This window comes from Copadichromis virginalis, linkage group LG18 (assembly GCF_057382275.1).
Source record: "Copadichromis virginalis isolate Kocher_CV1m ecotype Utaka linkage group LG18, C_Virginalis_male_GT1.1, whole genome shotgun sequence".
Taxonomy (NCBI): Eukaryota; Metazoa; Chordata; class Actinopteri; order Cichliformes; family Cichlidae; genus Copadichromis; species Copadichromis virginalis.
The window spans coordinates 33,185,791-33,199,136 of record NC_140635.1 but is presented as its reverse complement, the minus strand read 5'-3'; the positions used below and the strand labels follow the sequence as shown (position 1 = coordinate 33,199,136).

Below are 13,346 nucleotides of genomic sequence, written 5' to 3'. Positions count from 1 at the left end.
TTGCTTTCTTAAAACATTTTTTTCTGCATTTGGTATAAAACAGACTCCAATTTAGACAATCTCAGGCTCCCTCCCCACCGGAGAGGTGACATTCAATGTCCCAATTGTCAGTCTGGATAGCCGTGACCACCACCCAACATACAATAATGTCATGAAAGCATCATTTTAAAAAGGGCTATGCAAACATGGCCAATAACTTTCATTCTAATGATGTGCAAAATGATTTGGGCACAAAACAAATTTTGCTGTTAGAAAACTTGCAGACTTCACTATATACAGTGTAGACCCTCTAAACTAAGTTTGGGGGATGTGATCTTTCAAGAAATGCAGACCAAACTGTTGTTGTTTGTTTACTTACACAGCATGTCTTGTAGAATTAACTGGAGTCACCAGCAACAGCATAGTGCAGTCATATCTCAAGTCTAATAACAGAAGACAGGAAAAGATCAGTGAAGAAACAACTTCCCCAAACCAAAGCACAAATAAAACAATAAGTAAAACAGGCTGATCTAAAGTATGATTAAAGTTCAGCCTGATTGATATAAATGTCACTGACAGTTGCTAATATATTGGAAAACCAAAATACTTACCACTGAGTTGATGTCTTTCTGTCCAACAACAGGAGTGCTGGTCCCGAGCCTCAAAGACAGTAAGAAGCAAGCAGAGGGAGAAAAAACAGAACTTTTTTTCAGAAACCAAATTGATCCTTAATGGCTGTGCAATAATTGTAACATAGAGTCTACTTATGTTGTTAAATAAAGGCTAGATTTGACATTAATAGATGTCACAGATGGTCAAAAGCTGCCACAAAGCATGAAAAAAATTTTCACACGTGAAGTCAAAACTTTCTGGGAAGTTGAGTATATTGGATGTTTAATGGTAGAAACAGACTTTTTAGACTTCTAGAGACTGACTGATGTTAGTTTAAATCAAATCTGAATCCGATGTGCTTATCTTTCTAGTTGTGGTCTGCACAGATGTCAGGTTTTTAAAACGCCAGACCCGACGACAGCGCCTAAGGTGGTGCTGGACCGAGGGAACCGCCAGCTCTCCCTCAGAGATGGAGAGGAGGGGGGGTTGATACCTGTTGTGATATTTTGATACCATGGTAGCATTTACAGGATATTGTTTTATAGTGATATTATACAGGAAAACTGTTACTCAATAAGGCCCATTTACTAGTTGTTTTTCTCTTTCTCTGTGACCCAAGAATTGATGTGTAAGACTCACAGGCTGGTACCCCAAGGTCGAAAATACCACAGAGACGAGACCACTCCCTTACTCCCATCCTCCCTTCCTTATCCTTTAGAAAAGAGCTTGTTAAAGGCCAGGTGGTTTGTTTCAGAATTCACTAATGAAAGAACTCTGTATTCTATGTCTAGGAGTGTATTTTGCTGGGATGATCATAAATTGTAGCTGAACTGATAAACTACACAAAGGATACTTCTTTGCTCAGAAGGCAGGAAGACGTTTCCTTATTTGGTCTGTACCGGTTTGAACTGAGAACCTGCTGACACACGAACCTTTTTTCCCTCTATATAAACTGTTGTATACTGAATAAACCTTTGAGTTGATTTTGGAAGAGCAACCTGAAGCAGTTTCTGTATCATTTTGTTCTCCTAACTGCTCCCGACATCGTAACTAACCCAGCTGAACGGCATACCTGAGCGTTACTTTGAATAATTAGGAATCTTATAAGGAAAGGACAAAACTCTGCTTATCGGTGCTCACGCCTTGGAGGAAACCCGATCCACGGAGAAACCCGGGACGGAGATTTCTTTCAATACCCCAGCAATGCCTCGAAGGGCGAGAGTCCAGTTGCTGATGACGTGCTTGCGTTGTGGGCATACTCCACCCAGGCCAACTGCTCGCTCCAGGTCGCTTGGTTCGATGATGCGACGCAACGCAACATGGCCTCCAGCTCTTGATTGGCCCTTTCGGTCTGACCATTAGTTTGGGGGTGGAACCCGGAGGACAAACTGACCTGAGCTCCCAATTCTGCACAGAACTCCTTCCAAACCCGTGAGGTGAACTGAGGGCGACGGTCGGAAACGATGTCCTGGGGTATGCCGTGGAGCCGAAACACATGCTGCGTCAGTAACTGGGCCGTCTCCAAGGCAGAAGGGAGCTTGGGCAGAGCAATGAAGTGGGCGGCCTTGGAAAAACGGTCAATAATGGTTAGAATGGAGGTGTTACTTGAAGAGGGAGGCAAGCCGGTGACGAAGTCCAGGGCGATGTGCGACCACGGGCGTTTTGGAGTGGGTAACGGTCGCAGGAGGCCAGAAGCAGGTGAGTTGGAGGTTTTGTTCCGTGCGCACACCGGGCATGCCGCAACATAGTTCTGGACATCGAGAACAAGAGAGGGCCACCAAAACAAACGTCGTAGAAAGGAGACAGTGCGATTTTTACCTGGGTGGCACGAAAACTTGGCAGTATGTGCCCAGTGAATGACCTGACTATGCGCTGTGGCCGGAACATAAAGTTTCCCTTTCGGGCCCGTGCCAGGGTCGGGCTCCTGTCGCTGGGCGTCCCTGACCACCTTTTCAATCTCCCATGTCAGTGCACCCACGATGCAGGTGGGGGGCAGGATGGGTTTTTCCTTCTCGTCCTCATTGGTCACGGGTGCGAACTGGCGCGACAACGCGTCTGGCTGGTGTGTTCACACCGAACGCGATGGACGCGAATAAAACGCCCCAAACGCCCCTAATTTGATGCGTGTACATTCGCGTCTCAACGCGTGTCCAAGAAAAATCCATCACGCGTCAACCGGAAATGTGGGAGGAATGTGGGAGGGAGTTGTGCCAGACCGGTATCTTTGCAAGATGGCAGCTATCGAGCTAGCGCTTGAAGAGAGAGTCTCCCTTCTCTATGTACTGTGGAGAGCAGAGCAGCAGCGTAAAAGACGTCCTCGCCGTACCTGGGTCCATCAGGTCCTCCAGAGGCATGAGCAGTTTGGTGAGTTTCACCACTTGCTCCAGGAGCTAGGAAACACTACAACAAGTACAACATATTCTTCAGTTTTAATATGTGACCATACTGTGCAGACTGCTGATGAGTTACACGGTTACATTTCATTAATCATTGTTAAACTAAAGTGGTAAGCAGTTACTTTATCCTTTCACTTAAAATTTCCAGGAAAAACACTACCTTGGCTACTTTTGTGCTTACATTTGATCTATGCTGGGTCACTACTTTTGCACTATAATGCTGCTGCTGACACCTTGGTTCACACTGACAACTAGAAAAAAGCTGATAGGAAAAGAAGGATGGAAAATGCCTGGAATTTAGTTACACTTGCAAATACTGCTGCCTCCAAACTGCAAGCATCAATAAAATGTTACAGTATTGTTTTCTAGATCTGTGCATATATCCTTATTGGTAGTTTTCTCGAAATAGAAGATCTTCATTTAAAAAAAAACCAAACTCTGATAACATTGCTGAAGCTAGCGCCCACCCCTACTGCACGTACTGCAAATATAAAACTGATATATACTTACATCATGAAGCAGTTGATGTCTGGTTTCCGACAAATACAGTAAAGAGGTGCGTTCTCCCCCTCCATACCAGTGTTCTCAGGCACTGGTACATGGTCAGTGTCAGACACTTCACTGTCCTACAACATACCACATAGGACCACATTAGAAATGACATGAATGTAGACATGCTAATTATACCTGGCTAAATGGATGCAGTAACAAAATGTTACTTAACTACTCTAGTTATTAGTTTCCAGATGTGTGCAGTTGCTCCAGTCTTACTGACAGTATACTGTTTCAAACACCAGTGCCAACATTTTATTTTTTAAATCTTAGTATGATTCTGCACCAAGACTTGTGGCCTGTTGCTCGGTAACTTATTGTCTGACTACATTAACTACAGTTCATAAACATCATTCATTTTCTCCTACTTATTTTATTCAGGTTGTATTCCAGCTGTCATAGGGCAAAAGTACACCCTGGACAGGTCGCCAGTCTGTTGGAGGGTTATTAGAGAGACTCAGACAACCACTCACACCAACAGCAACTAACCTAACCCCGCGCATGTCTTTGGAGTTCAACACCAGTCTGGCCGAATCACAGATAAGCAGGGTGTCTGTGCTGCAGAGCACAGCTGTGTCAGAGACTCTCGACATCAATGTAGCGTTAAGGATGCGGAGCGATGGGTGCACTAACACAATGTAAATATTAAAGTTCTCGCCATTGTCAATATGCTGTTGCGCCCTTGTTCGTATTATTGCAACCATATCTCTAGTCTAGCTTACCCTAAAAGTTTGGAGAGAATTGGTCTGTTAATAAACGCGATCGATTGTTTGGGACTGCTCTAGCCATCACGTCGCATAAACAACTCTACTTCCGGTGGGAAAACTAATTAAGGGTAAAGTCGCACTAATAACACCTACCACTCACGTTCATAAGCATACACTATGATCACTTCCGCGCAGTAACGTTGTAATAAATATAATCCCCGGTAAAGTCAATTAGCGAACACTACTGGCATGTAATGCCAATGGCGACCATTTCACAAACTGTAGAAAATGCTCAAAATGTTGTCGGCACCAAAAGTGAAGGGCTGACAGTTGTGTTTATATACGAACCGTAAGCGCTAATGTTGGTTAGCATCAGCTAAAGCGAGGAAGTTTGACACTTGCAGAGACAGTGAACGCAGAGAGAGCTTAAAAACGCATTGTGGGTTTTTTTTTTGTTTAGTCTTTGCTTCGTTGCGTTGATTTGGGATTTGATTTTTTTTTTTTTTTTTGCATTAAGACGTTGCACACAAAATTACAGATATAACGGTGACTTAGCTGCTCGTTGGATAAACCCATGGACCTTAGAAAAGATCAACACTACTCGGATGTAAGCACCCGTGTATAACACAATAGGCAAAATTACGCTTGCTAACCTTTCCACATCACAGGCTTCACATTAAATAAACATTTTTTCAAATACTCACCATGATCTGAGACCGTTTAAATATTTTGTTACTCTGCAAATATGGCAGTATGAAGCTAAACCTTTAGCTTGACGGCTAAAGCAATGCTAAGATTTACACGGAAACGATCAGCGGACATCGTCAAAGTACTATTGGTCTACATTCTTCTTCTATGGTAGCAGACTGGGCAGAGTAACAGCCAACTTTAAACTGCGCCATCTGTTGGCACATATTACAGTAGAAAACATTATTGCGACAACACGTTTTTTGGGGAAAATAACAGAGATTGAAACTTTATTGATAATTTGTCCAAGTTGAAAAATGCCCTCCTCCAAAAATATCACGTGACAACCTCATTGCCTTACAGAATTATGACGTCACACACGTAGAATCTTACCACCATTCTTTCCTTTGATCCGTTGACCCTTAAAACCTATAAATAGGGGTGAAGAGCAACGACTTTTAGTCCGTTTCTCGCAGCCTTGATGTGTGCAGCATTGAACCGTTCGCCAGAAAAGCCTTTTGAAATATTTGGATCCTTTGCAGTTGTAACTGTATCCAGACCCAACATGTCTCAAACAAATCCAAAGGGACAAGAAGTTGACCCATACGCTCTTCCCTGGGATGAGCCACTAGACTCTTCCCTTTCCTCTCTTCCTTGGTGTGACCAAGTGGAACTAGAGGAAAAGCGTTTGGAAGAAATGGAGGATGAAGCGCTCAGAAACACAGAGAAGATTAAGTTCTTGATGGAGGAAAATGAGCGAAAGAGCGCTGAACTAAAAAAGTTGTCATACCAGCTTCAAGAAAAGGAAGCTATAATTGAGGAGAAACAACAAGATCTCCATGACATGGACAAAAAGAACCAGGAGCTCCAAGGAAAGCTTGATGAAGCCCTGCAACAAAATAAAAAACTTGTCCAAGAGAAGAAACAAGATGGCATGAAGAAGAGAGGGCTGCACAGCAATCTCCAAGAAATGGAGCTAATGTACAGTGTAGACAAAAAAAGGCTTGATCGCACACTGCAAGAAAATGAAAAGCTTCTCAAAGAGAAAAGGCAAAAGGAGTTAAAAGAGAAAGAAATGCATTCCAAGCTTCAGAGCATCAAGCAACACATTGAAAGCTTGCAAGGAAAGCTTGATCAAGCTCTGCGACAAAATAGAAAACTCCTCCAAGAGAAGATGCAAGACAGCACGAAGAAGAGAGGGCTGCACTCCAAGCTCCGAGACATGGAGCTAATGTACAGTGTAGACAAAAAAAGGCTTGATCGCACAGAGCAAGCAAATGAGAAGCTTCTCCAAGAGAAAAGGGAACAAGAAATCAAACAAAAAGAAATGGATTCCAATCTGCAGAGCATCAAGCAACAAAATGAAAGCTTGCAAGGAAAGCTTGATGAAGCTCTGCGACAGAATAAAGAAATCCTTCAAGAGAAAGAGCAGCTGGACAGAAAGCAGGGAGACATGGAGTGCCAACTCCAGCTCATGGAGGGAAACGACAGGATGCTGCAGGTAAAGTTCGAAGAGACACTGCACAAATATCAAGACCTGCTTCAAGAGAGAGAACAGCTGGTCAGTAAGCAGAGAGAAGAAAAACTTCTTCTCCAGGAGTTTGAGAAACAGGAGGCAACATCTAAAGTGCTGAAAGAAAGGTTGGAAGAAAAACAAGCTGAAATAGAAGAAGTGGAGAAAAAATGCAACAAGCTGCAGAAGCAAAACACCGAAACAATCGAGGAGCTGAAAATCCTCATCCTCGAGAAAAAGGTGCTCGTGGAAGAGCAGCTGAAGAAAAAGAAAAAACGCTTCTGCTTCTTCTGGAGGAAGAACACTCCTTCTTCCACTACTGCCAATGTCACCTCTTCTTCCCCCACCTCTGCTCCAGCTTAATTCCCCCCCCCCCTCCCCTTAACTACTAACACCTCCCCCATCTCCCTCCCCTCTTTTCACAATCACCCCCCAACCAGTCCCGACAGTTGACTGCCCCCTCTAGAGCCTGGTTCTGTCATAGGTTTCTTCCTTTAAAGGGAGTTTTTCCTATCCACTGTCGCCTAGTGCTTGCTCAGAGGGGATTGTTGGGGTTTTCTCTCCTCTCTCCCTTTACTTTCCATCCCACCCACCCCCACCTTTTCTTTTTTCTTAATAATTGAACAATAAAAACAATTGGCCACTAATTAAATGTGTCAAATCAATGTCTTTATTCAAGAATACAAGAAATGGGTAATAGCTGCACGTGTGTTTGTGTGTGTGCATAATATGCATACTTTACGTGTTGGATCCAAATCCCACAAGGAATTAAATAAAACAAGAAGACAAACAAAAACAAATATTTCTCTCCCTTCCCAGGTCAGGAATCAGGATGAGGAAGAAATGAGGTCAGATCAGTGCAGGTTTTTGCACTACTGACATAAAGTTTCTGCTGATTAAAAAAAGTATGTCGATATTTCTGAAATACATTTGCAAACAAATAACTTTGACAACTTGTGTTTTTTCATAAAAGAAAAAAGAAAAATCAGAGAGCAGAGCTGGTAAAACAGCTTAGCTCCGCAGGTTACAGGAGATCAGATGCCAAATACTTTTCATGACAGTCTTCGTTATTGCATAAATCTCCCCTTTTATCATTGATCAGTAAATCACTGCATATACATTCATCTAACCGTTATAATTTCATGAGTAAAGACTCTCAGATGACTGAATGGCGGTTTTAGTAAATGTTGAACTTTATTGTGATTTCTATTTTTAGAATCAATAGCACACATTTTGATTTCGTTTTGCAAGCTGCTGATTTCACACAGATCCACTGCCCAAACGTGCCTTTGAGTTTTTCATCATTTAACAAGAATAGGCTCAGGCAATCATTGTGGAATTAGGCTTTGGGAAGGTCTGGGGACAGGTATGATGGTGGTGGTTTTAAAGCACTGTGGCACAACAGCTTGACTCAGGGAGATGTTAAAGATGCCCGCTAGGACATCAGTCAGCTGGTCAGCACGGGCTCCGAGCACGCGTCCAGGTATATTGTCTGGTCCAGCAGCTTTGTGTGGGTTGACTTTAGTGAGAGTCCTTCTCACACTGGCCGTGGACAGGGACAGCACTTGGTTGTCTGGCAAGGGGGTGGCCCTCTATAGTCCGTCTTGCGTCCCATTTAAGCAAGTGCGTGTTCACACTGCCCCTGGATGTCCTGGCCTCTGAGGTTAAGGTGTACGGCTCCTGGTTGTCAACTGACCAATTTATCATGGCAAAGCCTGTGGTGGACAAAAGATAAGAGGCTGATTATAAAAATGATCCATGCACGCCTTATGACCTACAGCATGTACAGTTAACACAGCTAAATGGCTGTGAAATTGTAAAATTACTTTTGAAATAAAGCTATTCAAAGTCAATTAACTGTGACTATAATAATAGCAATGTTAGCCAGCAAACAAAACGTTAGCACTAATTAAAATAAGCTGCTAGGTGATGTTACTGTTTCAAGTTCTCTCATTGTTTGACATGTAGGGCAGATATTTTGGTGACACTGAGATCAGCCAGACACTAAACAGCAGTGTAATATCAACGCTAGATTAGATGTTTTCTAATCCGATAAAATGACATTATTCCTGTTTATAGAAGATGTTTGTCGTCTGTTTGTTTGACTGACAGGAACAGGAAATAGTGGTTGGAAATTACTGTTGGTGTTACATGAGGGTAAAGAAGGGCTTTAAGCACCTGGGTAAAAACTGGACCCTAGACACCAACTACAGGCGCTCAATCCCACCTGCAGAGCGCCTGTCCGTCTGCCTGAGGTTAGTAAAACTATTTAATATGGTAGTCCTTTATTGATATCTGTGCTAATATGCTAATCCATCCAGTTATACACTGCTAACATGGATGTGCTATGCTAACAGTGAATGCTGTCGGTGTTTACTGAAAGCAAACTGTGGTACAGAGACGACTCTTTATAATATTTCTAGTGATACTCAGAAGGTCTCATCAAGTCCCGATTTAATTCAATTTATGCTGTTCTCAGTGTTTGCATGATAGCATGGCTGTGGTGTCACATCAATGTATGCGCACAGTGTTTGCTGATATCAAACTGTAGCATTAGGACCACTGAGTTAACCTTTGTAGTGATACTCACTCCTTTTTATTTAGACCTGGTTTAATTCTGGGATAGTTGAATATTTGTATATAATCCCTGCAGCTGTCAGACTCTATAGCAGGGGTCACAGCCTTTATTAAAACAGAGTTAGATAAAACTGTGAACAGTTTGGTTCATCTTTAGTTACATGGTTCTATCTTGATAAGCTGTCTTATCACAGATTAATTTTTCAAAAATATTAATGATTTAAGCAAGGAAAGGGCTACATGTCAACATACATGTCAACATTTCTATTAATGTCTTACTTCATTCCTACCTGATTGACATGTTTAGGAATTATGAGTGATTGGCTCACTGTAGTTGTGAAAGTTGCTACCAATCAAATTATGATATGTTAAAGTTAAAACAAAACACAACTGTTTTAGATATTATCTAATATACATTTTCTAATTATCCTTATAATTACAAAAGGTTTTATGTAAGATTCATGTTTTGTGATTTAAATCTGACATCACAAAAGTATTTTGGAATTTGAATAATGTATTTTGTAACTGCAGTACACATAATACTGATTTTGAACAATTTTGTCCAGGTTCCTTGTCACCGGGGACTCCTTCAGGACCATCGTGTTCAGTTTCATAGTCGGTGTGTCCACGGTGAGCCAGATCACCCCCCAGGCAGCGACGTCCATCTGGGACTGTCTAGTGGACGACTTCATGGCTGTGCCTTCACCTGGAGACTGGCGGTCCATCACAGAGGGACTCCAGGAGCGCTGGAACTTTCCTCTGTGCTGTGCAGCTCTGGATGGGAAGCACGTCCAGACAAAGGCACCCCATATATCATATAGGAGACACACACATTGATATACACTAAATATTCATTTCATTTCTTTTTTGTGGTGCCCAAATTGATGCACCTGCTTGATTTTGTTTAAACAATTATTGCACACTTTCTGTAAATCCAGTAAACTTCTTTTCACTTCTCAAATATCACTGTGTGTGTCTCCTGTATGATATTTAACTGACATTTTTTATTGTAACAACCAACAATTTATACAGGAAAATAATGTCTATTAACAAGGTTGCCCAAACTTTTGCATCCCACTGTATCAGTATATTTTGTCATTAGTATAATATGAAATAAATTCTACATGTGTCAAGTCGTGTGCCAACATTTGCTGTGTAGTAGAACTGAGACATTAGTCATTATAAACATTTGTTTGAAATAATATTAAAAGTCTCAAACAGAAAAACATTAAACATAAATATATAAAATATAAGAATTTACAGAGAGACAGGAATAAAAAGGACCAGCTGCTGTCCAGAGCAGGAACAAGGCTGAGGAGGAAATGCTCCATTGGAGACTGGTGTGGTCTCTTCAGGGACTCCAGGATGGCCAGCTCCACCGCCGATGGACCGTCCTGGGACCCGTCCCTCATCTGCCTCGGAGCCGTCCTCCTCTGTGGGCCTGTAAAACAGCACAAAACACAAAGAAATGAGAAGGCTGCTACTAGATTTTAGTTTCAACATTGAAAAAAACAAAACAAACAATAACAGGATATAATCAGATTGGTTGTAGATATTTAGTAAAGGTGATCACAAGGGAATCCCACCGACTAAAAAGGTATCAGTGCTTGCTGTACATATCTGTGGGTGCAGCAGCAGGAGCTCAGGGACTGGGGATGCTCTGCTGCAGAATCAGTTGGTTCTATCAATACAGTATTAAATGTTAACAGGTTGGATATAATAATCGTAGAGTAGACAGTGGTCCCTCATTTATTGCAGGGGTTCTCAGAATAACTAGCCCCTGGTCACAGTTCTCACAATTGATTCTCAAAGTGCAAACCTTTGTAGATTGCAAAACGTAAAAGTATTATTATGCCGCGGTTTGTCTTCATCTGCCCGCCACTTTCGTGCGCCTTTTTCCCCTCACGGTGCAGGTGTCTATTTCCGAATGAGGGTCGTAGTTATGGGTGTTTTTGTGCTGTTTTTTCTATTGGACGCGATGGTTATCAAAACCAAACGTGATAAATTTGGCAAGCGCAGGAGACACGGCACGGAGCAGATTTGTCAATCAGGCTGCAGAATGCAATGCTGTACTGTGCAATAAAAAATCAGCGAAAAAGCAAAGCAGTGACGGATGAACAGCGGGACCACTGTGTGCTGTTTATTAATAAACAATAAAATATATTCCTAAATGACAACATGCATAAAAGCAGAACGGTATTTGTACGTCAGTGGGAAAATAGCGGTGGCTTGCTAGCTTTTGTGCGGCTTCCCGGGTCAGTGAAAACTTTCAAAAGAGAAATGAATGAACTTACCAGGTTGCCCGATCTCTTCACATATCTTCCTCCAAGCTCGGTCCTTTTTATTCCTGTCTCGGTACTGAAAGCAGCTGGTGTTGTACGGCAGAGGTGTGGACTCGAGTCACATGACTTGGACTCGAGTCAGACTCGAGTCATTAATTTTATGACTTTAGACTTGACTTGAAAAAATGTTCTAAGACTTGTGACTTGACTTGGACTTTTACACCAATGACTTGGGACTTGAACCGGTTTACTTGAAAAGACTTGATATTTTACCCCAAATATAAAATTTAACATGCATATTATATAGAGATTGAAAATGTGACGTCATTCACGGGTAGAACCGCAAAGGATTCTGGGAACTCGTGGCAAGCGGTAGTAGCGCACGCAGGCTTTCAATTGAAATCAGTCACACAGCGATAAAAAGAAACACAAAAATGTCAAGAAGCCGTTGTATTATTAACTGCAATAGCCGGTCGCATGACAGCCACAGGAAGCCGACGGGTAAAGAGATCGGTTGTTATCGGATTACGTCGTTGAAGAGAAATTGTTCAAGCCATGTTTCCGAAGTAACAAAGACGCGACGGATGGCCTGGATTGCAGCCATTCAAAGATCAAATATAACGTCCCAGAACCCTCCAGCTCACAGGTTAGTCTGCTCCAAGCATTTACACGAAGGTCAGTATTTTTTAGTAGTTAATACGTCATTTTCATAACATAATTAGTGATATAGGTTACAAGCAAGTCTGGCGCTGAACAGAAATTGTCGCGCTATGCTCCTTTGTTTATTGTGCATAAATAGTGAATTGTCCTGACACAATATTGTGTTTCGCTTCTGTTATTATGGTACATTAACAAAAACATATACTTTTATTCACAGGATAAAACAGGTTTTTTGTATCACTAATTGCCCAGTACGATTACAGCATACAATATTGTTGTCACTGCTACATTTCTGTGATGCTACCAGAAATTATTTCCACTACTAATTAATTACCCTTGAGCTCAAAGGTCCTATTAATAAACGGTTAACGAATGTGTATTTATGACGACAATTTGTGAGACTGGTAAACTTATGATACGTACGATGGTCTTTACTTTCTACACGGTGCATTTCAAGGTCCTGCACCCATCCGTCGGTAAACTGTACCTGGACTTGTTGCAGTGACCTGAAGTTACTAAACTTCACGAGTGTATGCACTCACTCCAAGAACCGTATGATTATAAATATGCATATAAATATGCTACGATGAGATAGCTGACTTCATCTAACTAGCAAATGTTGTCCAGGCTACGTTGGTGATGCAGTTCTTTTTAATGTGTATGATATTTTTGTCATGCGATTTTAAAGCCGGTCCTACAACCGCATCCAAGAATAACATGCAGCGTATCTCAGAACTGTCGGTGAAAATTATTCTTGGAGCTAGCTTTAATTGAGCTGCATTTTAAAGAGGTGCAATTTCACAATTTGTGTATATTTTCTAAGTTCACTATTTTGTCATGTGTTGAGAAAAACACAGATTTTAAAATTACATGGTCTAATATTTACATTTAGCATAACTGCAACATTATTTTTTCTTTTTTTTTTTAAAGACTCGAAAGGACTTGAAATTCAAAGTTTCAGACTTGTGACTTGACTCGGACTTTTACACCAGTGACTTGAGACTCGACTCTGACTTGCCTGACATTACTTGAGACTTGACTTGAGACTTGAGGATAAAGACTTGAGACTTACTTGAGACTTGCAAAACAATGACTTGGTCCCACCTCTGTTGTACGGCTCTGGGTTGTTTGCTACCGCATTGATTAGCCTTCCCCTCCATTGAAGTATGAAAGGCTTTGGCTGGATCTGCCCCTTTGACCTAGGTAACAGCCGCGTCACCAGGCTCCTGATTGGTTGTCACGGCGCGATTTGACGCTGGAGTTCAGATTTTTCCAACTCGAGCGGTAGACGCGAAACGCGCGTATGCACAAAATGCAACACAAAAACTCACGCGCGTGGTTTTATTCGCAAGTCAAACGCGCCAGACGCGCTACACTGCCG

The 13,346-nt window shown here is 41.9% G+C and overlaps 1 protein-coding gene and 1 long non-coding RNA gene across 2 annotated transcripts; both read left to right on the top strand.

Moving 5' to 3' along the window:
- The first annotated feature begins 3,820 nt into the window (after nt 1-3,820).
- On the top strand, nt 3,821-7,087 carry LOC146688344 (uncharacterized). Its single transcript, XM_085438974.1, has one exon. The coding sequence runs from the start codon at nt 5,415-5,417 to the stop codon at nt 6,807-6,809; it is 1,395 nt and encodes a 464-aa protein (XP_085295100.1). The 5' UTR covers nt 3,821-5,414; the 3' UTR covers nt 6,810-7,087.
- A 1,337-nt stretch (nt 7,088-8,424) lies between these two features.
- On the top strand, nt 8,425-10,233 carry LOC146688343 (uncharacterized). Its single transcript, XR_014916401.1, has 2 exons — nt 8,425-8,701; nt 9,590-10,233. It is a non-coding gene; the product is annotated as an uncharacterized LOC146688343 (long non-coding RNA).
- The last annotated feature ends 3,113 nt before the right edge of the window (nt 10,234-13,346 follow it).